This window comes from Rhopilema esculentum, chromosome 15 (assembly GCF_057945365.1).
Source record: "Rhopilema esculentum isolate cy_ngs chromosome 15, ASM5794536v1, whole genome shotgun sequence".
Taxonomy (NCBI): domain Eukaryota; kingdom Metazoa; phylum Cnidaria; class Scyphozoa; order Rhizostomeae; family Rhizostomatidae; genus Rhopilema; species Rhopilema esculentum.
The window spans coordinates 8516060-8542760 of NC_142829.1; the positions used below are offsets into that span (position 1 = coordinate 8516060).

The following is a 26701-nucleotide window of genomic DNA, read 5'->3' on the forward strand; positions in this document are numbered from 1 at the left end:
AAAGTTGAGTTCCTGATTAGCCCCCAGCTGCTTAAATTTTTCGTTTATTTTGCTTCTTAAAAGTTTCTTCAAAGTTTCTTTAGTACCACGCGCTTACTTTTTAAAAACACAACAACGTAACATGAGCTAACATGAAGAAGAACACTTAATAAGTCGCAAGAAGCTCTTCTTTTTTATTTATCTTTGTTAATTAAACAGAAAAGAGGTGCCTAATCTTTGGGAAGAACCATTTCCGCACCGTCTTTGAATGAATGATTTTCGAGCAGTTCCTTGAAATTGAGAGCACAAAAAAATTGTTGAGGGTGATCAATGCTATGTATGGCCCTTGATTTTTGGCGATCTTACAGCTGGGTGCTTACAGGCGGTTTCTTATAAATGAGTGTATCCAACTGACCAGTGGCCTATCCTTGGGCTACATCTTTATATTGCTCCATCTACCGTAAAGCCTCTAATAAGCCCCCGGGGACTCATTTGCAAAAATGAATTTTTAGACGGGGGCTTTTTCGAGGGGCCTTATTCGAAGAGGGGGGGCTTAGTTAAAAGTTTAGTATTTTCCTCAAAGATTAACATAAGAACGACATAGTTTTCTCAATGAAATAAATTGAAAAATTGCAAAAAGTGTGAAGATCTAACAAATATTTTAATGTTTTATCATCACAAAAATCGCATTTTTGCTTTTTGGTCTCCAGTCAAAGGAAGTAATACTGTATAGCTATTATAATGTGGGAGCTTTCTTGAAATAAGATATTATTCTGCAATTATGCTTCCCTCGAATAATTCCCATTGGGATTTATTCGAGGGGGGGGGGGGGTGGGCTTATTTGCAACAATGATTTTAGGTGGGGGCTTATTCGAATGTAAAATGGATGTTTAAATTGAGAGGTATACTGCTAAGACTGAAACTTTTGAGAATGACGATTTGTGCGAGCGGCTATACTTTTCTTGTGTTGATTCTCGGCGTATTGCGGTGTTTCATATTTGCTATACTTTTCTTCCCGGTTCCATCATGTAACAATCCAAGGCTAAACTTTAATCAAACTGCTCACATAATCAACGACGGTTCTCCGCGAACTCTAATAGCAAAATCCCAAAATATATTACAGCTAACGAGGTACAGCGCAGTCTTTCTCAAGCACTGCCTGTCCTAAATACAAACTGGGCCGCAAGTCTCTTGGGCGATACGGTTAGCTTCATTCTAATGTTTAGCCTTTCACGTCTGTACCCTCTGAATCTCTCTCCGAATCTCTCTAAACTAAGTACGTATATTTATATGTACAAAAAATTACCAGAAAAGCATAACTAAGCATAAAATGTTACCTAAAATAAACTAATGACTACACAACATGATGTAACCCTAATGAGGGGGTAATCCTACAACAATAGAATGGATGCTGTGCAAGCGAAGACAGAACATTCAAGACGCATGGGGGATTTCCTAAGAATCTACATAATATACAAAATAGCTACGTAAACAAAACAAAGTGTAATTGGCAAATAAATCTATACTTTGGCTGGCATTATTTTAGCTCTATTACACACTGCCTTCAAAGTAACCTCATATTCCCCTCGAGGTCACCGTTTTGCGCTGTTGCTAAGGAAGTGAATCTCCACTGGCTACACGTCAATTAGGCCAAAATATTCGCAGATCAAATTACAAGAAGAAAATATTCGCGTTTCAAATTACAAGAAGGAAAAGTGACCACTAAAACGAAAGTATGGAGATACAGCTCAGATTTCGATCGTTGATAGTACTACCGGCCGTAGCAAAATGGCGTGGAGCTCGGCTTCTCAAGTTCCACTAAACTGGAGTGTAGATGGAGATGGCCTAGACGACATTGTTCTGTATAACAGGTGGAAAGGGTCTAATTTAGGAACCGTGCAGCAAGCTTCTCTGGAATTACCACCAGTACACCATCCCATATATCCTAAAAATTTGTTTGGATGTCGTTCGTCATCTGAGATGCCCAGCGGGGGAAGAGATTCGTTGCATAAGGTGTGCACGAAATATAGTATTTTATAGTAATGTTGAAATTGTAATAAAAACGTCCTGCGTCTGTTGTTGCATAAATATTGCTCTTAGTATTTCTACTCTGTATTGATATCGCTACATGAAAATGATAATTTTCTTACGATAAAATAATTTTCAGAAGCGTGGACAAACTAAGTTTTGATAATAAAAATCAATTATACCGTAGTTAATAACAAATCTGGCACAATATAAACAATCTGATTACTTTTTTAATTATTACTACATGACAGGCTTCAAGAGATGGAGATCTAAAGAAAATAAAGGAAATAGTTCAAAATATCGGCAAACTGCAGGCAGGAAATGGCTCTTTGAAGATCAAATTGGATAAGAAGGATAAGGATGGATATACAGCAATCCATTATGCAGTTCGTTATGGACACGAGCTGGTCACTCAATACCTGATTGAGAGTGGAGCAGGTGTGGCTCCTATTTACATGTCAATACTGTAAATTACAATTTGTCAGCAGGAGTTGAATGATTATCGTTTTAGAGAAAGGTTATGCATAATTAACAATAAGGATTTGTGCTTTGTTAAGCAGATATCCCTATCCAGGGCCATAGCAGATATCCCTATACTATTGTTCTTGGGGACAGGCATAGGAGATGCACCCCCCCCCCCCTAATCAGGCAAAGTGCATCACATTCAGGGTCCATTTGGATCAGGTTTATTTCAATGAAGCTATTATATTCTAGCTAGATTCAAACCCCTCCACACACGTAGCATCTGCATCTTGCAGCCCTCATGCTGACAATTTTAGAAAATTTTCAATGACAAATCACTTTTCTTCTTATTGTTCTCCAGCAATTGTTCCCCAATTATTCTATCCTTCGTCTGACCCTATCAAAGTATTGTCAAGTTTCATTATGATCTTAGAATATCTAAGTTTGTAAACAAATCGCCCACAATATCCTGTATTCAGTCAAACGTTTCTTCAAAAGATAATATTTGCTAGAATCTGATTTAGAAGTTTTAGTTCCTGGTTGTCTTGGCTCCAGATATAAGATATAAACAAGTGGTGCATGGACCTTCCAACATTTGAAAATATCTTATAACAAAGGACAAATGTTAAGACTTGGTTAGGATTAGGTTTAACTGTTGGTAACTGGGTTAATGCTTTTTTGTGTTTTTTTCTTTCCTTAACAATTGTTCTCAGAAATTCAACTCATTGTTAAAATTGTATTTTGCATTGTTACAAATAAGGTATTTTTGATAACTGGATGACAAAGTGGCCCTGCTCCCATTTTCATAATTTTCTCTTGCAGACCTTAATGTTGTTGCTGACAAGGGCATTCAGCCAATACACCTAGCAGCAAGACATGTGAAAGCACTGTACAGGCATATTAGTAGTGGGTATTTGCTTGATCAATAAGTAGATGCTTTACGAATGGCTACATGATTACATAAAGTTTGGCCATAATTTAAAATCAATTCAGCTTAAACATTGTATATGTATATGTATATGTATTTTTGAGGAAGATATTGACAATAAAATCTCAATGCTTATGGGCATTGTAAATGGTTTTTTGATAAATGCTGAAATGCAAAATACTGTTTCATTCAAAAGATTAAACCATTAGAACATATGAAATGAATTGGAACCAGGGAAGTTCTGCTTAGGTCTATATAAAATTTTTATCCATTCATTCTTTCACATTCACCACAGCACAGACATCCTCTTTGGTCCTTATCCTATCACATTCTTTACTGAAAAAGAAAGTAAATCACTTGGTATTATCTTTTTTTGGTAATATTTTCATCTATATCACTATGTTAATGTCAGAATTTGACAGTTGGATTAGCTCACTAAGCAAGATAAATCTATTTTGGTAAAAGTTTAAACATTCTTTTCAAATCCTAGGTGAAGACTCTTTGGAAACAATACTCCTTAGGGAGGGAAGTCATCCTGCTTCAATTTTAAAGAGGTTGCTTGAAAATGGAGCTGACTGTAATGCCAGAGATTCTTATCTGCAAACACCATTGCATTATGCTGCATCAAAAGGCAATGCTGATGCAGTTGAGTTACTGATCAATACCAAAGGCATTAAATTGGATGTATGTTCTTTATACCTTTCAATTACTTTTTTCTAGCTGAGCCTTTTGTTTATTGAGTTTCAATATTTGTGGAATAACAGCTGCTACTTTCCTATATTATGCTCTAACATGATCATGACTATATCTTAGGAATAAACATTTTTTGGATTCAGAATTTCACAATTAAATTTTAAAACAATTCAAATGTGATGTAATAAGATTGTTGAGAGATAACCAAAACTACTAAGTTGTTTGCATTTTAGCTTGTATTTAGAGCAATTGTCATCAGCAGCTTGTTTGGAAAGTCTTTTTTATTCATGAAAGGTTTTATTAAATAACTTTTTAATTCTTATGGTAATCTTTTCAAAGTTTGTACAACCTTGCAACTCCATAGACATAGTATGTTGCAACTCCATAGACATGTTATATTTTTTGTTGTAAGATTTAGTGTTGTTTGAGTTTAGGGAGAGTTTACAGTCAATCTTTTACTGAAACTTTGCGCTCAATCTACTTCTGCTTGCTTTCAGGCTGAAGACAAATCAAAGGCCACTCCACTCCACTGTGCCTGTAGTCTTGGCTCGATTCCAGTTGTTAATCTGTTACTATTAGCCAAGGCAGATTTACTAAAACGTGATGATGAGGGTCTGACCCCTTTCCATTATGCAGTTATGTCTGGACACCTTGAGGTAACAGCCATAACTTTCAACAGCACTTTTGTTAAATCGGTCTGTTAACAAACTAAGTGCGCCAGCAATGTGACAAAAATCTCACCAAAAATCTCACCAAAAATCTCCTTAGAGTTTTGCTATCAATATTTTTCATTTTATTTCATATGAAAAATGATTTCAGTGGCATATGTTTAAAGAAACTAATGGCTAGATGGAGCAGGTAGAAACTTTTTCTGTCTGGGTTTATGTAAGCATGACATCAGTGGCGGGGTGGCTATGTTTTCCCTGGGGTGGCCAAGTCGATTTTTGCGCCCTATCTATATATCGTCACAGAATATCGTGGTTATATAAAGCATGTGTTTCTAGAAGGGACATAGATTTTTGCAATTTGAATGCAAAATTTCATAAATAAAGTTTGACTAGAAATGCGAATATGAATGGAAAAGTTATGTAATCCTAACATTTGACCTTCTCGATCGTGGTTCGGTAAAATATCAAGCTATTTTGAATTGGCTTATAAGCGTGTCATCGCATATATGATGTATGATATACAAACATGGTTCAAGTTTGTTATTCTTTAGTAGTTATTAAATAGTAGTTTTTTCAACAACTTGAAAGTTTGGGGGCGTTGAATCGCACTATTGAATCGGACATTGGCGTTGGCCACAAAATTGAATCTGGGGTTGGGCTAAGGATTAAGTTTAGTGACAAAGGAGGACCCACCATGGTTGGGTCCGACGCGAAAGAAATTTTTCGAAATCAAGCCTTCTAGAATGGCTAAAAATGCATCTCCCAGAATAAAATTTAACAAATCACTACACCACTCAGAATAGACAGTTCGACGATGCTCAGAAAAACATTGATTTTTGATTTTTAGAAAAAATTTGGGAGGGGAGGATTCATGCGTTGGAAAAAGAAAGAAGGGTGACCTTTGGTTCACATCGATGTTAGTAACAAGAAGCTGCTGTATTGATTGTCAGGGTACATTCCATGTACTTAGTCCCGAAGAGCTGTGGCGTTCACTCAGGCTTTTTGGCGTTCCGAGTACAAACTAATAGAAAACATTTTTGGCATACGTGAAATCTTCGTTAGTTGGCGTGCTAAACATGAAGCCACATACATAGTTAACACAAAAACATATGCCACAAATGTTGATTGGGTCATGGCAGCGCAACGTGCTTCGATTATAGAATCTTGCGTTATTTTAGATTGTTCACAGCAAGTTATAGCGAAGTGTTCTACCCGTGTATGATCACTTTTGATGTTTCTAGCCAAATATTACAAGCAAACAATTTTGGCGCCCCCTTAACTCCATTTGCGCCCCTATTCAGGGGGGCCATGGCCCCCCTGGCCCCTCCCCTGCCACCACGCCACTGCATGACATCATCAGTACAAATGACCCTTTGAAGAATGATGTCTTAATCAAATGCTATCAAATATCTGCTATCACGATAAATGCTATATTTGGCTTATTTGGAAAGTTCTATTGTTCCAGGATATGAGTCTTTCTAGAATGCAAAGGTTTATCAAATTTACCTCTTGCACAAAAATAAACTATATACAACACCCCCATAACTTCAAATCCATTTTTGCAAAACAACATGAATACATTTTTATGTGTACTAGTCTGAGACTCAATTTTTTTTTACTTATTTACTAGATTTAATTTTCAGGCCATCTGGCGGGGCAAGGGGGCAATTGCTCCTGGACCTGTAAGCAAACAGGGATATGCTGGTAATTAAACTAAAACTTTGACTCTGGATATAATAGCAATTACATATCATATCTGCTTTTAGTATGGATTCTTGAAATTTTCTTTGGTTAATCATAATTCATGCTCATAAAGATTTATTTAATTTTCCCAGTACAGATTATCTGGCTTGTAACTGCCCAGTTAATTGTTGTATATCTTTTGCAGCTTTTAAAGAGAATTATTGGGCTGTGTGAGACATTATCTGGATTTATTGATCTCAGTGCTCTAGTAACAGATATGGATTACAATAACCAAACTGCCCTGCACCTTGCTGTTGTAAATGGTTACTATTCCATTTGTGAGCTGCTTTTGGAGAAAGGTGGCAGAGTCAATGATGATCGCCAAGGGTCAATGACACCACTGCATTTAGCATCTTTGAATGGAAACTGCAATGTTGTCAGTCTGCTTCTTGAGAAGCATGCTTACATAGAAGCCAGAAGTAGCCAAGGAGACACACCATTGCATGGAGCTTCTATGATGAACAGGGAGGATGTTGTGTCAATGTTGATTGAAAAGTATGTTTGTTTGCAAATATTTTATTTAACATATAGACTATCTGTTCAGCAAAAAATCATTGTAATGTCATATTACTAAATGGCTTTGCTTTTGAGAACTTATCATTGCTGTATTTTTTTTCTTAGCTGGGTACAAGGACTGCGTAACATATTAAACATGCTAAAAACCAAGAGCAAGTCGACTTTTTGAATGGTTTTAAGTACATTTTAGGTATTTTTGGCGGAGCTAAGGCCCCCTAAGCCCCCTTTTTGCGGTCTCTGGCCGGGTGCTCCATTCTTCAAATGGAAAACCGTTATACCTGCCGAAACATCCTACCCTCTTTTGGTAAGGGTTAGACTACAGGGTGTCTAAAGCCTGGTTTCCAATGCGCGATAAAAAGTCATTGCCGTACTCATCGCCAATTTTTTACAAGTGGTTAAAATTAATCGCAAAGTGAGAACATCAAAGCGATGATACATCAAACCCTCGTCATCCTAATATCAAAGCAACGAAGGCGATGAATATCAAAAAGTTCTGATACCATCATAGCAAAACATGTGTTGTGGTTGTTTTCAACCAGTGAGGTTTTCTCTTTTAATAATATTTCCACCCATTTTAGATCCATTCGCCAAAGTCAGCACCGACATCGTTCTTATGAATCACATCTTTGTTATTTTAATGGATCGTAGATCTGTACTCAGTCGCAAAATATTAACAAAATAAATAAATGAAAACGATATCACCCATTTTTGTTGCTCTTGAAGACACGTAGAGAAATATCAAGTTCTGTCTGCTTCGATACTAATTATTTTACTAACCTACTCTACCCTTATTTATACCTTTATAGACGAAGGATGTTTGAGGGTGATGTAATGATGATGTAATGCCATACCTTCCCCCCCCCCCCACTTTTTTGGTAGCCAAAAATATTTCCAAAGAGGTCCTATTCTGAAGCACTAAATTCAAGTTCGACTTATAGAACTTTGTCTTGAAATTCGTGGCTTGGGCCCTGTCTTGTGATGTAATGGAGATGGAAAGATATGGTCTGAGAAGCGAGAGGGGCTGAGGAAGTATGGCGCATTGTAACAATGTAAAGCTGGGGGAAATTGTGGAAATTAACAACGCTATCAACTGAGTAAATAATTTTTCGCTACATTATATATTTTGTGTTTTTCAGGGGTGCCAGTGTTAATGCTATGAATGAAAATGGGCTGACTCCGTTAATGCTTGCAGTTCAAAAAGACAATTCGAAAATTGCACAGTGTCTTATCGAAGAGGTTGGAGCAAGAATCGATGTCGGGGATGTATCTGAGAAAACAGCCATGTTTTTGGCGGCGGAGGAAAATTCTGTAGAGTCTTCGTGTATGTATCACTGTATTAACTTTATAGCATGTGGCTTAGAATCACTTACTTTTTTGCTGTTAAACATGCATGAGTGGGACTTCCAGTGTGCTTTGAGTCTCTAAGGCAGTGTCTAATTTTCGGGTAGATTCCAAGAACACTTTAATTCTGTATGGGTCTTGCCATGCCCTCGTTGTTGTGGATTTGAATTCGATCAACCGACCTATCGGTTCTGAGAGATATTGTCTTGCAGTCATTCCATGCATCATTCATCTTCTGATGACGAAACCAAGCTTTTCTGGATGGCTTCCATGGGATAAATACCTGGAGATGTTTGGATCCTCTTGAAAATCCAGGATTAATTCCATTAGCCTTCGAGTACTGCTTTTGCTGAAAAGCAATTTCATGGGAATGCCAAGCCCAGGCATTTGAAAGTGGTACGTTGAACACCATTGAACCCTACAAACATATCCCCACCAATTTCCGGTAAATTGCGTTGTTTTCCATGCTTATCTAGCTATCGAATGTCGTACCAACCTCTATCAATAATGGTTGTAGCAAACTTTTCAAATGATCTGCACTGCAAGACTGCACATGCTTATCCATGTGTGTTTCCTTACTTCTCCTCAAGTATTTGTACATATTGGTGGCACATAATCACCCAGCCTGTGTAATTTGACAACACTTGGATATCTAACTTTTTCTTCCTTTGCTGCCAACGTTTTCAGAACATGAATATTTGTCTATGTTGTCTCTCCTTCATTTACGTACCAAGTCTTTATCAGAACCAGCCTCAACAATGCCTTCATTGCCAACCAAACCCTCACTCTGATCAATTTAGCAAAATGCAGCATAATGTGTCCTTATATTATGGAACTCCAGGGTTGTAGCCAAGTTAAATTACTGCTCAGTACTCCATTTAGCTGAAGAAGCAGGAAATACTTGCAGTTTATTTCAAGAATCTTACTTCTTCTTTCCACATCTTTTTTACAGTTACTAATAATGGCTGCCATAAATCAAGGAACACCAAAAGCATGCTTGTCACTCACATTGGCATTTCTATACCCATTTCAAGCGTGTTAGATTATTCTCCATAGAAATAGGCTATTCTAAATCAACCTGTCTTTTAGAAACTATGTTACACTAACCTGTTTGTTTGAGGTGTATTTCCCGTGGGATAAAGGGGGCAACATTTCTTTATGGCTGGATTGAAAATAGGTGAATAATGTACTGCAACTGTTTAAGTTTCCAAGTGCTTTGGGTATGTACATTGCAGGTAGATAACATAGAGTATTCTCTCTAATGAGCGCCTCTCTCCAATGAGCGCCCCCCCCAAATGTTATTAAAACAGATAGAGACCAGCAAATCATCACAATAGTCAATCTTCAGCTAAACATATGCCGAACCTAGCCGTTTAAGAAAACCTATGCCGTTTCAATTGGGAAAGTTGTCTTCAAATACTGACAGAAATAGATGAAAATTCATTCGGTGGTATTGAAAATTTTGATATTCAGGATGCTACACCAGTATCTATGCAAATAGACTCGGAAGAAATTGACATCGTGTGTGATGCAACTGGAATATTAATTTTTGTAAAAACAATGATCGTTTGAATTTTCAAACGAAGTTTTTTAATTGGGGGATTTCTTTCTATTTTCAATAAGCGCCCCTCTCCAATGAGCGCCTCCTCTAATGAGCACCCCTCTCTAATGAGCGCCCCTCTCTAATGAGCGCCCCTCTCTGATGAGCATCCCTCTCTAGTGAGCGCCCCTCTCCAATGACCGCCCCCTCTCTGAGACAACAAATTAAATGAGCGCCCCCTGTGCACATTAGAGAGATTACGACAGTTGTAACACATGATGAATTGCGAACAAATCGTAGCTACATTTTGTTTATTCGTCACTGCATTGATATACAGGTATTATTGAATTGTCCATATTCACCCGAAATCATCAACGTGGGTGATCGATACGACAGCACTCCTCTACACGTTGCCGCCATGAAAGGTTATAATGGCATTGTTCGTATGCTGTCCGAGAAAGGTGCGAAGCTTGATGCTGTTGATGATGAAGGGCGTACAGCACTCCACCTCAGCGCCGAATCTGGACATGTCAGGTATCAAATAATATTTTTTCTATTTCGCTGAATTTGGTATTTAATTCTATTTTGACTAGAAATGTTGAACAGTTTTCAACTGGGCATGCACGCGTTGCTAACGATAAAACTGATGTAGCCAAAGAATTTTGATGTAACCCCATATATTATGATGTAGCCCCTTTTGTTTGTGGACCCCCGGTGGCCCAGTGCGAAGTGCGGCCCTGTTTATAATATCTATTTGAAGTAGGTTTGCAGCCATTCCACTGCCTGTATATGGAAAAAGTATCAGACCAATTTCCATCCATATTTATGCTCTGCTCATGCAATAACTTCCGAAGCACATTTGATATGTTTATAGTCAAAATATAACCCTTGAAGTCATGCTTCGCATATGTATTATAGTCACGACTTTTAAAGCAGTTATATTTGTCTTTAGCCAGAGCCGGCTATCAACTTTTTTGCTATCTAATTTCAATTTCTAAGACAATCGTTTTAGCAAAATTGTCTTTGCTTTGTCTAGTATTGTTCGACAGCTTCTTCAGAAGAAATCAGCAATGGTGAGCGATGAGGATGACTCTTGCAACACTCCTTTGCATCTTGCCTCGAAGAGAGGTCATGCTATGGTGGTTGACACATTGATAGACTTTGGTGCTGTTGTAGTTGTCCGGAATGCTGACCTGTGGACTCCTCTCGACTGCGCAGCGGCCAATGGCCACGTTGCTGCGGCACGTACTCTGCTAGACCGAGGCGCAGAAGTCGATCCGATTGACAGAGCAAAAGTAACGCCCGTTCATTTGGCGTGTCAGGGTGGCTACGTCGAAATGACCAAATTGCTGTTAGAGTATGGAGCAAACATTGCATTATTAAATGCAGAAGGGAAAAACTGTCTTGACATTGCCGTGGATAATGGCCATAAGTGCGAATCATTCTCAAATAATTCTTAATAGGGAATATTCTATTTCTTATAACACGGGCTATTTGAAGGAAAGTATAACGAGATATTTGTTGAGAGGAAAGATTTTTGGAGGCAGATGCAGAATCTCAAAATTTATCATCATTGTAATGGGGGAAGAAATAGCTCTTTTGAGGAACGAAAGTTTTCTTATACTGCCAGATAATGTCCATTTGGTTTGTAAAACTTCGCCAAGATAAAAACAAGATGAACAATTGAACCTATTCATATTTCTAGTCAAATTTCATGATTTTTGGCTGGGAAGTTTTTTCGAAAAATATCTTTTCACATAATTCATGTATCCTAATTAATTGCATTTTTAGCAGAAAAGAATGTAGGGATATTGTCTTTTCCAAGGCATTTCACATACACATCAAAAGTTGGCTCTCATAACAAAAGTTTCATCTTTTTTTAACAACCAAGCGATCAGAAGAATTAGATTTGATCAATAGCGTAATTCTCATCAATGTCAACCTCGCTTTCAGGGACGCTGCGTTGGCAATTTTGGGACATAGTGAATGGCGAACAGCAATGAGGCATCGCACCCCAGAAGCAGGCAGGATCACCACACCAATGAGGAGGATGATCGAAAAGCTGCCTAGTAAGCGCTTAACGTTCAGTTTCCATGCTTTGTATTACTCTATTATAGTTAACATACAACAATACAAAATGTAGCACTACCGTTATTTGGGAAAAGAGAGCTTGCTATTTATTCCTAGTGAATTCAGAATTCATAACATTGCACTTTTTCTCTCTGGATTGGTCCAAGATTATAAAAATATAATAATAATAAAAATAATGACATTTCTTTGTACACAATGCAACCCTTCAGCTTTTATTTCTTACTATTTCTTGTACTATTTCTTGTACTTTTTTAAGTATTTATTGGAGTTTGTTTGTCTAGAACGTTCTACGTTAATATAGGGATATTTTCTCTAACGTTGCTACAGTTGACATGCGGCGAAGATCTAAAGACTGTTTATAGTCGACTTTAGGGAAAACCAAGTAAGGGCCTGATTATATGGGCGAGTTGACCCGGTTGTAGCTCGTTTACGGCTCAGTGAGCAGTCCTAGTCCTTTGATCAAATCCTTTATAAAGACAAATTGCTGTTACATGAAGCGAGCTAAAGACGAGTTAAAAACGGTTTGGCTCGCTTGCCGAGCTGGCTCGTTTTCATGAAACGGGTCAATCCGCTTGAGGTGAGCTGACTCGCTCATATATTGGCTTGACCCAGGACAAGAACGGGTTGGCGCGTGCGCAATGGCATAAAAGCTTGAAAACACATAGTGGTAGCTAGGCTAGATTTCTGGTACAATGGCAGAAAGTAACAATAAAAGTAACGTCGACAATGCAAATAAATTTGACTGATGAACTTGTAGAAGACCTACTAAAACGTATTGGACAGTATACAACTACAATGGAGTTTAAAGGAAAGATTTTTTCTATAAATCTTCTACTGGACCAACAGCTAACATCATATCAACCCACCATATATCAGTGCGACATTTTCTAAACCAATACTGTTTTTTCTTTCGATCTTTTCGCTGTTATCTGGAAATCAGTCGCTTTCTAATACTATTGTCGTTGGAAACCAACATACTAATTATATTTTTAGCGTGTTTTGCCTGTGCATACATATCGTAAAAAGTTTAGTCGATAACTGCAGAGCAGTTGCCAACAAAACAAACATTTGTTGCTGCAAACACTGTAGTTGGTTGCTGTATGCATCCGCCATCTTTACTTTTTTCGCGGGTTAAAACCGGGTTAGCACCGAGCTGACCCATTTTTACATTTACCATATAATACCGAGCTGGCGCCGGGTTGTAAACGAGCCAGCCCCGAGCCAACCCGCCTCATGTAATCAGGCCCTTAGAATTATGCTTCGAATATCATATAATTTTACCAAAAACAGCCTAGGATTGTATATGCTAGACTACTGTTTTTCAATAGGTGTGGCACTGGAGGTGTTTAACAAGTGCATCAAAGTTGGGAAAGAAGAAGGCGCATGTGTAGTTACGTTGTACTATGAGTTTCTTGACGATACTTACGCGAACTGGAATATGGAAATGGACATGTTGGAAAATATTGGTGATGCCTACACTTTGGTGCAGTTGCTTATTAAAAATGGAAAAGCAAAAACGTTCGAGAAAGAGTTAGATAAGAAAAAGAATCACCCTCTTTCTATTATGGTACGTGCTTTGGTACTCAATGCTGGGTTTTGCATCCCCCAACCCCGCTCTTTAGCCTCAATATTCATATCTTTGCCGTGAAATCGCGTACGTATACTTTGAGCGAACGAGGGGGTGCTTGCTCCTCAGCAGGGACTTGGATATTAATCTCACAGATGTGTCAAAGTTTTTAGTTTTTGTTGCTGATGCTAGAGATTTCATTTTTTGTTCAAAATAAATTATGCCAATTCCTGAGTGACATCGTTTTCAGATCCTCTGAGAGGTGGGCAATTTTCCCTGGCACGCTGGTAATCAAATGTCTCTATTTATAATGTGACTCTTAATAACAAAGTGATTACAAATCGTATCGGTGCTTGGAAAGTTCGCAATGCTTTACGAATATGAATCAAAAGTAAATAAAGAAAATTCTATGCATTCTAAATCCATATTGATCCCATTTAAGTTTTCTACTTTCGGTAGGAAAGTGCCCAAGCATTGGTATGGTACCAGTTTGGCTCTCGGCTGCCCGGATCATATTTATCTATTTATTTTGAAACATATGTATACGGAAATTTGTAAGCGAAGATTGGTTTGAGATAGCAATGTTTCTAACTTTGATCTTTGTATGATCGTGTTTATGATAACTATTTTTCATTTTTATTTCTAGTGGAGAATATGCTTTTTTAAGGATATATTATCATACTACTGAGACTAAATATCTTTCCCTAGTAAATGTTTTTCCTATTTAGGTGGAGCATGAGCAAGAGAAGTTGTTAGCGCATCCGCTGGTGAGGTCTCTGCTGCACGCTAAATGGCGCAGTTTTGGCCGGGCAATCTACTATCCGAAGCTTGCTCTCTACTGTGTTTTCTTGTGCTTCTTAACCAGCTATGCAATCGTTTCAACCTCTCTCATTGACGAAACAATAGCAAACGCCACGTTGACTAATAGCAGTTTAGCAAAGAGTGATGTGAAGAATTCCATACTCAGTGTCAGCGTGATTATTGTCGTCTTGCTTGCAGGATTTCAGTTGATATTAGAGGTCAGAACGCCTATTTGTTTTATTATCTTAACCTTTCTCGTTTTGAGTAGCCGGCTTTCAATCTCTTTTGTAACTGCGGAGGAAAGGATAAGAAGAATGAACACTACTGGCTTTCTAACCTCTCCTTAGTGACAGGAAGTGGTTGAAATAGAGGCTTTTCCAAATACCCAGCTAGTTTTCATTACAGTTCCTTTTTTTTTTTAACTCACCACAACGACTGAGAAAGTTTATATTTGTGCACAGATTAACAAAGTTCAAATGTCATAGCAAGTTTTACGAGATAGAAAGCTTCTGAGAATAATTTAAAATTCTGATGTCTAGTTACCAAACAAGCTATTTTTTTAAAAATTAAAGACTTTATTGTAAGGATATTTTTAGATATTAAAACAAAAATCTTCATCTTAAGCTATTAGTGAAAATTGAGCTTTTCGAATGATGAAGAATTGGATAAATGAGCGTTAAATGAGCGCCTTTTTGTCTTCGAGACGGATCAAATTAGCCGATATTATGAGATAGATTCCCCGAGTCACAACAAAGTATGTGATTACTTTTCTTCCTTTCCTCTCCCCCTTCCCACATAATTTACACCGCTTCTGCAGACATAAACCTTCAGCCGTTATTTCTATAACTTATTTTTTCGTCGCTTCTATTGTGGATATTCGATTTTTTGCAGGTTATTCAAGTGATAAGCAGAAAGCTGTCTTATTTTTCGTCATCCGAAAATCTAATCGAACTCATTGTTTTCATTTTTGCAATTGTTTACGTCACTGGATACACAGAGAAGAAAGATTACGGCAGATTTGAGTAAGTGTTCTAGGTCTTTAGGCTTAGCGAATGAGTTTTATTTTTATGTCTGTTAAAGACGGACAGTTTTCAGACCTCGTGACTTTATCCAAAGTAAAGGTGACTCTGTTCACCCTGTGAGTAAAATGCTGGCCTAAGTCACTCTGACTCGCCAATTATTATGTTCAAGATGTTCGTGCAATTAAACGGCTTGAAAGGCCACAATCTCAAACACAATCTGGATGATCTGCCAAGATCCCGTTTCCAACTATAACGATTTTAAACGATGGCTGAAGCTTAACTAGAATTTTTTCTCCTCAAACGCGTGCAACTCTCAAAACTCTTGCTCCCTAACTAACTAATCACGCGATCTTACGTTACCGGTAACAAAACAAAACGCCATTATCTACACACCCTTTTTACTACTTCAATGGCTTTTCGGCTTCTCCAACATTAGTTTTAAATAGAAAAAAGTTGTTATTATCTTCTGCTTAATAAAGGAGGAAATATGCATTCCTTCGAGCATGCTTCGATATTAAGAGACGTCGTCAATTTTTTAGGAGATAATTTGCCCGCGAAAGATAAACTTTTGTTTGCTGCCGTGACTGGAAGCATAATCAAAGGAAAAAAGTTTTTCTATTGACTATGCTGAAAATGAGCATTTGTTGCAATGCAAAATTAGGCATTACATGACCTAGCATACTAATTTTATACCTGTCAACTCTTTAAGTGTTATTCCTGAAACTAAAAAGATTAAATCTTGTTCTTACTTCTACAAATGTTTTTTATGCTTGTAACACTACTGTAACTATCGTGTTCTTGTCTGCTGCTGCGGACTTTCATTCCGTTTAATCACGTTGCTAAAATCACGTGGATTACAGAGGGAATAAGCCACTAGGAGGAACTCAATGTTAACATTCAAGAATAAGACTTTCCATTCGCCTGATGAAGAGTTATGCTCAAAACGTCGTACTAAACATTATTTCTTGTACAAAGTCGTTATTTTATTGTATCAATTTTTGTTCATCTAAGAACAAAGCTTCTACTTATGTTTAAATAAAGCAGGGTATACAACGGATTTCGGCGCATCGATCTCTGCCATGCCAGTTTTCAGATTTGGTTAAGGAACTCGATATCTATTTTGAGGTTTCCTTCCGATATGCGAAGATGCTACTTCATCGTAGAAAACAAATGGCGGTGAAGACACATTTTTTGTTATTTTGTATTTCATTTGAAAGGAACTGGTGCACTTTTGACTTCATCACATTTGCATCTTGCGTGCGCCTCTTTGTTTGAGGAACTTGGTGGAATCTAATAAAATCGATGGAAATCCGCTGTTTTATTTCAGTTTGTTATGAAAACATTTAATCTATTGCTGGTTCTCCAGAATATTGAACAGAAAAATTACATCAATCTTCAATTTCTCATCATATTAATCAATCTGTTTTAAGTTCTACGTCTACACTCTACACTCTACACTCCCAATCTGTTTACTGCAAAAATAATTACTCTAAAGACACTCCCAATTACAAAGCATAACAATAAAAGGTATTAATTAGCTAAATATCAGTAATATGTGATTTGCACAATTGCTCTGCCGCCACTATATAGAATCTCAAGACAGAGTGACAAGCTTAACAGATTAGTCATTAGTGCTAAAAGACAACAACAAGAATATCACCTATTGTGATGCGTTCGTGGGAATATGGTGCTGCGCAGCGCAAAGTTCCCCAACACAGTTCGATCCCAGTTTTGGAACTTTGGGAATATAGAACCCAATAGCGTCATGAAGGGGTCCATTGTTGAAGTTCTCTAAAGGATATCCATTGTACTGTCAAGTTCTTGTTTATTCTCCTTCATTGTTTTGTTTAATTTTGCAAATTCCTTTATTAGAGAGATATAGCTTAAAACGACAGTTGAGTTTATCGATTACTTTGAGACCGTGACATCTGAAATTCATGCTCTTTGCCACAAAAGTCTTAGGTACAAATGTAGCTTGAGCTTCTTAAAATCGATGTGGTTGGTCATGAAGTGCTCTTTCGTCACAGTGCTCTTCAAAATTGAGAATTGCAATTTTAGGCTAATTTTATATTCGTTTTCTATCGCGATGCAGTCAGGTATATTTTTGAATTGATTCCAATTTGGGGCCAACTGCCTGCCACAAAGTCGTCAACATAAATGAGACTGATAATTGAAAGGGGCGTTCTTTTACGCTTGGGGTTGAATTCTGTTTCGTAAAATTGAAGAAATGATTCTACGACACTTACTATTGCCGTTTATTATAATCAAAGAGTTCACGAAACTCGCACTGAATATAACAGCAGATGATAAGTTGTACAACAATTTGAATGTATCTCCTGGATCAGATTTCCTTTCCAAATTGTAATATATCAAGATGGTTGAAGCTGTGTTGAATGGCAAATAGCAAATAAAAACTGCCGCCAGGACCAAACGAATGGTTTTCACGGCCGTTAATCGCTCGCTTCGAATGTTGTTTAGACTCTCTGCCAATGGACTTGCATTCTGTAAACGTGTGACTGTATTATTCTGATGCCTTTTTAGAATAGAAAGAGTTTTTGTGTTTATTACGAAAAAGGCCAACATTATGAAAATAATGAAAAGCACATAAACTAAGTGCAAGTAGAAAGACGGCCATATCAAGTAGATTGTACACACGGCTAGCCCACAGGAAAGCCAGGCGATTAAGGATATGTTCATTCGCAATACGTATTTTACCGCATGATATTGAAACGGCTTAGCCACGTGGAGGTAGCGATCAGTTGAAATACAGAGAATCATGGAACATGAAAGAAATTCAAGAAACAACCCGTAGAATTGAACTGCTTTGACATGGGAGCAGCTTCGCTTACCGCCGGCGATCCAAAACACCCCTGCCTCTAATATCACGGAGATTCCCAAGCACATATCGACGATTGTCATTACGAAAATATACTTGTTTGATAACGACCGTAGCTGTTTCGATTTGTACAGCGCAAATGCTAAAAGGGTATTTGCCACGATGTTGGCAACAAAGATTAGAATCATGAGACATCCCATCACTGTAGTTCTTATACTTCCAGCCTCGTTAGGTACCAGTGATGGACAAGGGCTTGATGTCCCATTTTTGTCCATCATCTTCGGCTGAGCGCTTTTTCTCCAAATTTTGCTTGTACACAAATCTTCGATATCTTCACTTATGAGAATTTTCGACTTATTTTCGAGAGTTATTAATGTTAACCAGGTGGCGGGGCGTTTGATCGTTGTCGAAATTGTTACAATCAGATTTTCAATTTTTTTCTCATTTCCCTGATACACAGAGAGATCTTATTTGTCTTAAGAAAGCAAAGAAAATCTACCGAATTAAGAAAACGCTTGTCAACATGATAAAAAATTTATGGTGTAGAATCTTATATAAGTGAAATTAAAGCAATTGGTTGGCGGCTTTCAACTTTAATTAAGACTCTCGAATTTTTCTTTTACTCGAATAATAATTATCGACAAGCTATGAAAATGTCTTTTTTAATCGAAGTGGTGATGTAGCCAGGCTAGACGATCGGTTACTTCATAAGGGTGGCGAGGTCAAATTGTGATTCGGCCCGTGATTTGTGTTTGGTCCGTCCAGCTGCAGATGCCGGACGGGTGTCCAGTGGCAATACTAGGGAGGCTGAAGGTAGTGAGATAAGTAGTTGAGATCTCGGAAAAAGTAGTTGAGACTTTGCAAAGAAAGTTGATATTTTCTCTTTCATTTAAAGACTCATTGCTAACAATGAGCCATTGCGCTACCTAAGCATCCCATAATGCATTTTTAGACTGTCTGAAATCAATTTTTGTTAATCCGTAGAAATTTACTGCCATTGTTTGGACCGTCGCCACGCTCGCAAAGGCCCATTGTTAGCAATAAGTCTTTAAAAATAACTTTTTCCCTTCCCCAGATTCAATGTTGAATGCAAGATTTTGAAGGAGAAATGATATAACTACAAATCCGACATTTATTTGGGGGGGAGGGGGCTTCGAATTTACAGGGGCAACGTAAAGTAGAAAATTGCAAAATTTGCATTTTGTCTCAACTATTTTGTCCGGGATTGTAGCCCCTCTACCTTAACCTTCTGTTGGCTTTTTGAGAACTGTCTTGTAATTTAGGGACTTTCTCTGTCCCAGGATCCTATTCTCATCATAATATTAAGGTTTGCCTTTTACCTGCAAGGTTCTTCATACCTGCTCCCATCCCCCCATTATTCTTAGAACACCACTCTGCTGCCCTAAGAAGATGTTTATCTGAGGAATGCGCCTCTTCGAATGGAAAGAAATACCTTTCAGTTTTATAAAGCTATGTCTGCTGTGAGCAACCTTGTATATGCATTTAATTTTCTTATTTCAGGTCAGATTCAGTTCATATCAGCATTGGATCTTTGGCAATATTTCTTGCTTGGGTGAACTTGCTTCTGTTTCTTCGAAAGTTTCCGAAACTTGGAATATACTTTGTTATGTTCGCTGATGTTTTTAGGACGTTCTCACTGTTCTCTGTTACCTTTTCGCTTTTCATCATTGCCTTTGGCCTGAGTTACTATGTGCTTCTTAGCAAACAGGTATGTAATTTCGTTGTTTGCATTGCACCCAATAAAGTTTTTGCCATACTTTGTATGTGAAATGATACAACTGCTTTCGATTTTATCTTTACCAATGAGATCAACAAGCGTTCTAGTAGCCGTTTTAGGACGTAACTACCGCGGAATGTACAAAACTGCCGCAGCCCCGAAATTGTGCACATCTAGAAGGGTATTCGGGGCATTGTTACCCATGGGGAAGTTGGTGCTCGAATGCTGCTTGTCCTTTAATATGGTTAGTTTTTCACTTGACAAAGTAAGAAGGTAACAAATTTTGGAGAATCGTTGCCCCGACGGGGGTGTGTAAGGATAATTTAAGGAATCCTTTCCTGATAGGGTATTTGGCTTAAAGGTTTGAGGGGGTACCCTCTGTTTCTCGTGATATCTAAGTCACTTCAATTCAATTGAATAGCGAGAAATTAGGAGTGTAGCAGTAAAGTAATTTTGAGGTTTCTATGGGTTTGTATTAGGCTTAGTTATTACTGCCCTGATTGCATACAGGGTATCTGCAGAATCAGTGCATATTACTACCAAGATAATGATTACCTCTAATACAGGATTATAATAATAAGAAACAAAGTCTTTTTACCTCTAACAATATCTAAATTGAGTGCTTTTTGAGATGCTTGTGAGACATAATGCTAAGTTACAGTAAACACCCGCGTGCAAGAACCTAGTGGATTAAGAACCTGCAGGCTGAAATTACGAAATTATACCCTAATGTTATAAGAACCTCTCTAGTCTGAAATCTGAAAGAGGTTCTTTTTTTGTAGAGATCACCAAATTTTATTAAATCTCTAGTTGCTTACTCATTGTCATTCAACTGAAATTTTAGATGCTTCAGAATACCTTTTTAAAGTCAATGTTGAATACTCTGTTCAGTCTTTTCAGTTTCTTAATGTTCTGGAAATTTCAATACTCATTGTTTCTTGAGAGTTTCTTAATTATGAAGTCATGAATGATGTTATGAAATGTTTGTGACCTTTTTATCACGTCAAGAGACTCGCTTCCGTTCTGATGCTGTATTTAGATGTGGGAAGTGTATTTTTATCCCTTGTGTCTTGAGTTCTAAGCCTTAAGTTCTAAAATTAAATCATGTTCTTGGATTTTACAGAATTTCGTTGTTTTCAGTTTTGTCGCGATTTAATAGTTTCTTAATTTTTTTGCTTCGAATACTGAAGTTTCTTAATTTTTTTCTGACTATCCAGTACTCGTTTCTTATAGCCAATTTCTTATAAAAAAAATTAGTGTATGCATTTTTTTACAAATTTTGACAAACCATTGCTTTGTTTTGTAGCCACCATTTGCTAGCCCTGGTCGTTCGATTATGAAAACTATCGTGATGATGATTGGTGAATTCGAATTCGACGCCATATTTAATGATGGTACCCAGCCGTATGGTGTCACGTGGCTCATATTCGGTATTTTCGTTGTTGTCATGACGATCATTCTCATGAATCTGCTGGTAAGTCATGATGCCCGTGTGGAAAATAATTTATTGAAATTTAGATCTCAAACAAGGACGCCAAAAGTAGGTCAACAAATGGGAAAACAACCACAATTCTAAAAATAGTTAAATAGTTTGTTTGGCCATAACAAGTAGTGCTTCACTATATTTCTTAATAATGTGGGTCTTAAAGGGAAAGATCTCTATATACTATTAAAGGGATTTGTTTATACTGAGAGTTTCGAGATTTAGCAGGCTATCACAACCAGGTTTACATGAATAAAATTTCAAAAATTTTACAAAAATTAGTTACAGTTACAAAGATTACAAAAAGTTACAAAAATTTAGTTTTGCCTTTGATTCAATATTTATCGCTTCTTTTTATTTTTCAATTCAGTTTTGAGCGATTTGTTTGGGGATCTACTATTTGTTCTATTCTGAACACTTCTGAAGAACTTGCAGTATAAAATTATCTACCGTATCCGTTCAAAATTAATATGCGTTCAGCAATGCGAAATGCTGTAAAAATCGTAATATTAAAATGTCTGCTTTCTTAATTGCACCGCTGATAGACAATGACATTCGTGCTGCAAAAAACACCTAACATTTTATTTCTTCGCATCGTTATGGTTCAGTGTTTTTCTCTAGGTCGGATTGGCAGTCGATGATATCAAGACGGTCCAAGACCAGGCTGTTCTTAAAAGAATGGCCATGCAAGTAAGACAATTTCCAGTCTCATGTTACTTTTGTTCATTAGTTTTTGGGATTTTCTTGCCTTCCAGGAATGTGATAATTTTGTGTTCTATCTGAATGCGCCTCTTTGTATCCATGACTAATTGTGTATAGATTATTTAACTAATCAATCTGGACAGACTGTGTTAAGTTATTTCAACTCCTTCCCCCAACTTTAGCGTGAAGGGACAGTTAGAGTTTATATTGTACACAAAGTTTGCCCGCCATGCGTTTGGGCGTTTGGCAGAAATACTGTATCGTCGGAGGGGGATGGGGGTGGCCAGGCGGAAAGATGTGGAAGCCGTAGCATTTCCTTTGGGAAAGGGAAATAATTGATAAGAATGCCTGTTTCTGTATTTGATAAGTTTGTGATGTATCTTTATAGCTTTTAACAGCAGACCCTCTTCATGAAAATGTTTCCAGGGCGTTCCCCCTTTGAAAATCTTGGCTACTTTCCTGTCCTTGTTTTAACTTAACTAGCAAAACCTTTGCAACAGAGGCCCTGAATCATGAGTATTCTAAAATTTTGTGAGCTGGATATCACTAGCTTCACGTGCAACAGGTGCAGATCTGTCTACCAATCAAACTAAACTTGTTGTCTGAACATCAGACCTCATTAATCTGCGCGAGCGGCACTCGCAGGCACAAAAGCTCATTCTCAGGAATTTCTGCAGGCACATTTCTAAATTTATTTTTATTAACCTTTGTTGTATTAGAGTCATGCTTTTTCAAACATCTTTCTTGGTATTAAAATTGAACGGTCAAATAGAATATAAAAGGTAATAGTTGCAAGTCTTTATTACCAAAATGACAGAAGGTCCTTACTCTAAAGGTGCCATTTGATTCTCAAAATCAAGTTGGCTGTTTGTCTCTTTTCCTCTATTATATCTTGGTGGAAGAGATCATTTGCTATCATTGTATCATTTTCTTCAGAGAATTATGTTATGACTTGTTAATCTTTTGAATCTGGCAGCTATCGATTTCTGAAATTTCATGCTGCACCTCCAAATAATTCATCAAAAACAAAAATTTTCGACAATTTGTGACAACCAATCAAGCCTCTATTTCTTCAATTTTTGGAGTAAAAGCATTTTCATATTAAAATAATCAAATCTTGCAAGCATGATAAACTCGAAGCTAAAAAACGGAGTATCCTTATTAGATACTTTTTATTATAAGACATTTCAACGAAAGTAATTAGGAATAGAATTTTTCTTCGAAATGAGAAAAACCCAGTGTAATGTCGAAATTCTTGCAACCGTTGCCAAGGAAGCGAAAGCAAAATCCTAAAATTCCAGACCTTAAAAGAAGATGTTCTAAACAAAACTGCTCCATTTAAAGTAAAGCGTTTAAGATATCGAAAAGCCTTTGATGAAATCGTGAAGATGTCTCTATTTGATGAAATCGAATCGATAACAGCGAAAGGGCTACTTGATAACCCAAAACAACCCATAGATAAAAACTGGATCATTCCCTTTCTTATGTACACAATATAACGTTAGTAGCATTTATTATGTTATCTGTTCAGTTTTACATGTAGTTACATGTAGTTCATGATGATATTGATATGGTATCTGCTTTTGACAAAGGCAAGTTGGTGTAACAGAATTTAGCATAACATAGGTTCTCGATTTATCAGTATCTGACTATAAATTGCACCCTACTTTACTTGGAGGCACATTTTTACTCGGCTTTGCGCTCGCAGGCGCAAAATATTATTAATGAGCCCTGTTGAACATTTGATTGAAGTTGGAGGTTCTTTTTGCTCGAACATATGACGTAGATCTATGATGATTTTTACTGACTGCTTATACTCGTATATGCTTGAGACTATTCCAGTGATTTGAGTATTTTCTGTTTCTTTCCCTAGAAATGTAAAAAAACATCAAGGGACAAGATTTGAACTTATTCAAATATCAGAGCAGCCAATTTTCAAGTGAATGTTCAGTCATATATTAAAGCGGCAATACACACGCTGCAGACTATAATATGATAGCAAAAAACAAATCCCCATTGTGCCCTTGTGGCAAAGCCACTGTGTATGATGAAAAAGATGAAGTATCTATATAATTATTTTCTCATTTAATGTCTATTTTACTTCCCCTTCTTCGCATATGCAGGTTGAGCTGGTTTTGGAAGTTGAGAAGTTCATTCCTCGAAGATTTCGCAGGCATAATTTCTTTCAAAATAGTATCAAAGAAGTAATTCGCATGGGCAAGCCAGTCGACTGGGTAGCGCGGCTGAAGTCTCATCCAGCTTCTTTGAACGCCATTGAGGAGGCTAAAAGCCAATCCAAGGTAGGTTTTCATAACAAGTACACAAAATGCACTCGCTAAGTTGAAAATCTCTTTTGTTGATTACTTACTTTGTCGAATACTATCTATGTTGACAAACTTATGTTCCAGTTTTAAGCAATAAGCAGATAGTTTAGGAGACCCCAATGAGGTGAATATTCTGTTCACATTTTTGGAGATCCGGAACAGCCGTGACAGTATTTTGAACATGACGTCTCAAATCATCTTGATCTTGGGCGTCTTTGAAGGCCTCAACTATGGTCACTCTGACTGCACTCGCTACTCCATGTGCCCATCTAGTTTTTGTCTTCCCCTCAATCGCCGCATTCAATAAAGGGCGGCATTCTTTAAAGGAAATACGGTAGTCTTTTCTACCTGCTGATGTTATCCAATCCCGGACCGCTCTTAGGTGTCACAAGAAACTACCCCATTGTTTTTCAAAGAATAAATAATATTTATCATATATGGGTCATGAGAAACTCATATTAAAGAGTTATTTGTCAGATCTTTTTCTTCAGTTACAAATGGTTCATTTTTATTTCTTTTAGTTTTAAATTATTTATACACAAATACCCTTTCAGCTTTTCCTAATCATACAATAAATAAACTGTTAATAATTAAAATACAAGTACTGTTAATTGATAATAACTTACATACAGCTATATAAACAAAATGTAGAATATTTAAGGCTACATTGATAGTAAAAGAATAGTATTGTTAATGTTTATACTTTTTAATGAAGGATCCAATAGATGCTGTGAAGGAAGATACAAGTGGCATTGTTGAATCAGTCAATGAGATGAAAGCTGAAATAGCATCGATGAAGTCACTAATGACAGAATTACTGCAAAATCAAACTTTGGATGGAGTCTAAATTTAGACGAGCAAGTATAAAAGAATGTGCAAATTGATCCCCAAGAGGGGGGGGGGGTTAGAGGGTACCAGAGCATGCAAACCCAGGCAAAATGTTTTGATAAGACTGGAAATTTGGGCTTATATTTAGGAAATTTAATATTCAAAACCCAAAAACCTGTATGCTTTCCTGAAAAAAACTTAAAACACTTATGACTAAAATTTTCTAAACCTGCAACCCACCAAATCCCCAAGCCCCCATGCCAGACTTTTTCATGCATAATTCTTTAATTTTACAGCTAGAAAGATAGGGTATTGTGATAGTGATTATCATTGGATATGAGAGGACACAAGAACAAGACTATTTGTAGTTTCCCAACAAATTTTAGGGAAATTTGTAGACCCCTTAAGGAGCCAGAAGCCCCTGTGACATTGTATGCACCCTTGTGATAAGAAATTGGGCCATAAATAGTCACATACCACAAATGATCAAAGAATTGTCTGGTGTGCTTATGTAAAAATAATGGGAAAAAAGGCACCCTTTCTTGTTTTGAGGGGGTGCTTAATATGCACTGATGCATATAAAAAACTTCACTATGCTCAGTCAGCAGGGATGCTACTTTGGCAAAGGGTTGCTTGTTTTGCACTTGGGTGCATATTGGGTCATTTACCCCCAATTGTACTAGTTTGATGATGCTGGATCAACTCAACTAGAGTTATATTATTCAACTACCTACAAAATTTGAGCTAGAAAGAGAAAACACTATCCCTTTACAACTGCAAAATTCAAAAATTTTGAATCAAAAGTTTTTTGTTGAAATGTTAATAGTTTTCAAGGGCCTCGTTCCAACCAACTTTGATATGAAACCTCCACTTCTCAAACGCTTTGTAAAGATCAAGGTTTAAATTAAAAGATATAGTTTGGGTTTTCGACAAGGTAGATTTCAGAGTGTCCATGGTAGAAAACACCATTAAAACTTTTTCTCATAACTTGAATTTTATAGAATGAGTTAAGGCAAGTTTTTTTTCATGTTGTGAAGGAACCCTTTTTGAACTATAGGATAAATTTATCCCTCCAGTGCCCATGTTTGATAACAGCACTTGAAAATTTGTTATGTAATTGTAATTGAAAAACTGCAAATATTAAATTAATTTACTCGCAATGAGTGTTTATTTGTTATTTATGATAGTCAATTAGTACTTTAGGATTGTAACAGTGGCAGCAATTAGATTATTTAATATTCTACAAAACTCATGTTGTTTAGAAATTTTTATTAAAGTATTTAGTAAATGGTAGTACTGTATATATATTAACCTTTTATTTGCAAATATGTGAAAGTAGTTAACAATAACAAATTTAAACCCTATGCTTTGTAGTTATTAATTACATCAAATTTTAAATACAAAGAAACCT

The 26701-nt window shown here is 37.0% G+C and overlaps 1 protein-coding gene across 1 annotated transcript; it reads left to right on the forward strand.

Moving 5' to 3' along the window:
- The first annotated feature begins 1564 nt into the window (after positions 1–1564).
- On the forward strand, positions 1565–26640 carry LOC135685137 (transient receptor potential cation channel subfamily A member 1 homolog). Its single transcript, XM_089112842.1, has 18 exons — positions 1565–1992; positions 2259–2445; positions 3292–3375; positions 3888–4081; positions 4588–4746; positions 6647–6996; positions 8154–8342; positions 10199–10432; positions 10935–11330; positions 11852–11967; positions 13318–13556; positions 14285–14575; positions 15249–15379; positions 19737–19944; positions 21260–21427; positions 22058–22126; positions 24262–24438; positions 25178–26640. Exons 1-18 carry the CDS (start codon positions 1768–1770, stop codon positions 25307–25309), a joined length of 3549 nt encoding a protein of 1182 aa, XP_088968968.1. The 5' UTR covers positions 1565–1767; the 3' UTR covers positions 25310–26640.
- The last annotated feature ends 61 nt before the right edge of the window (positions 26641–26701 follow it).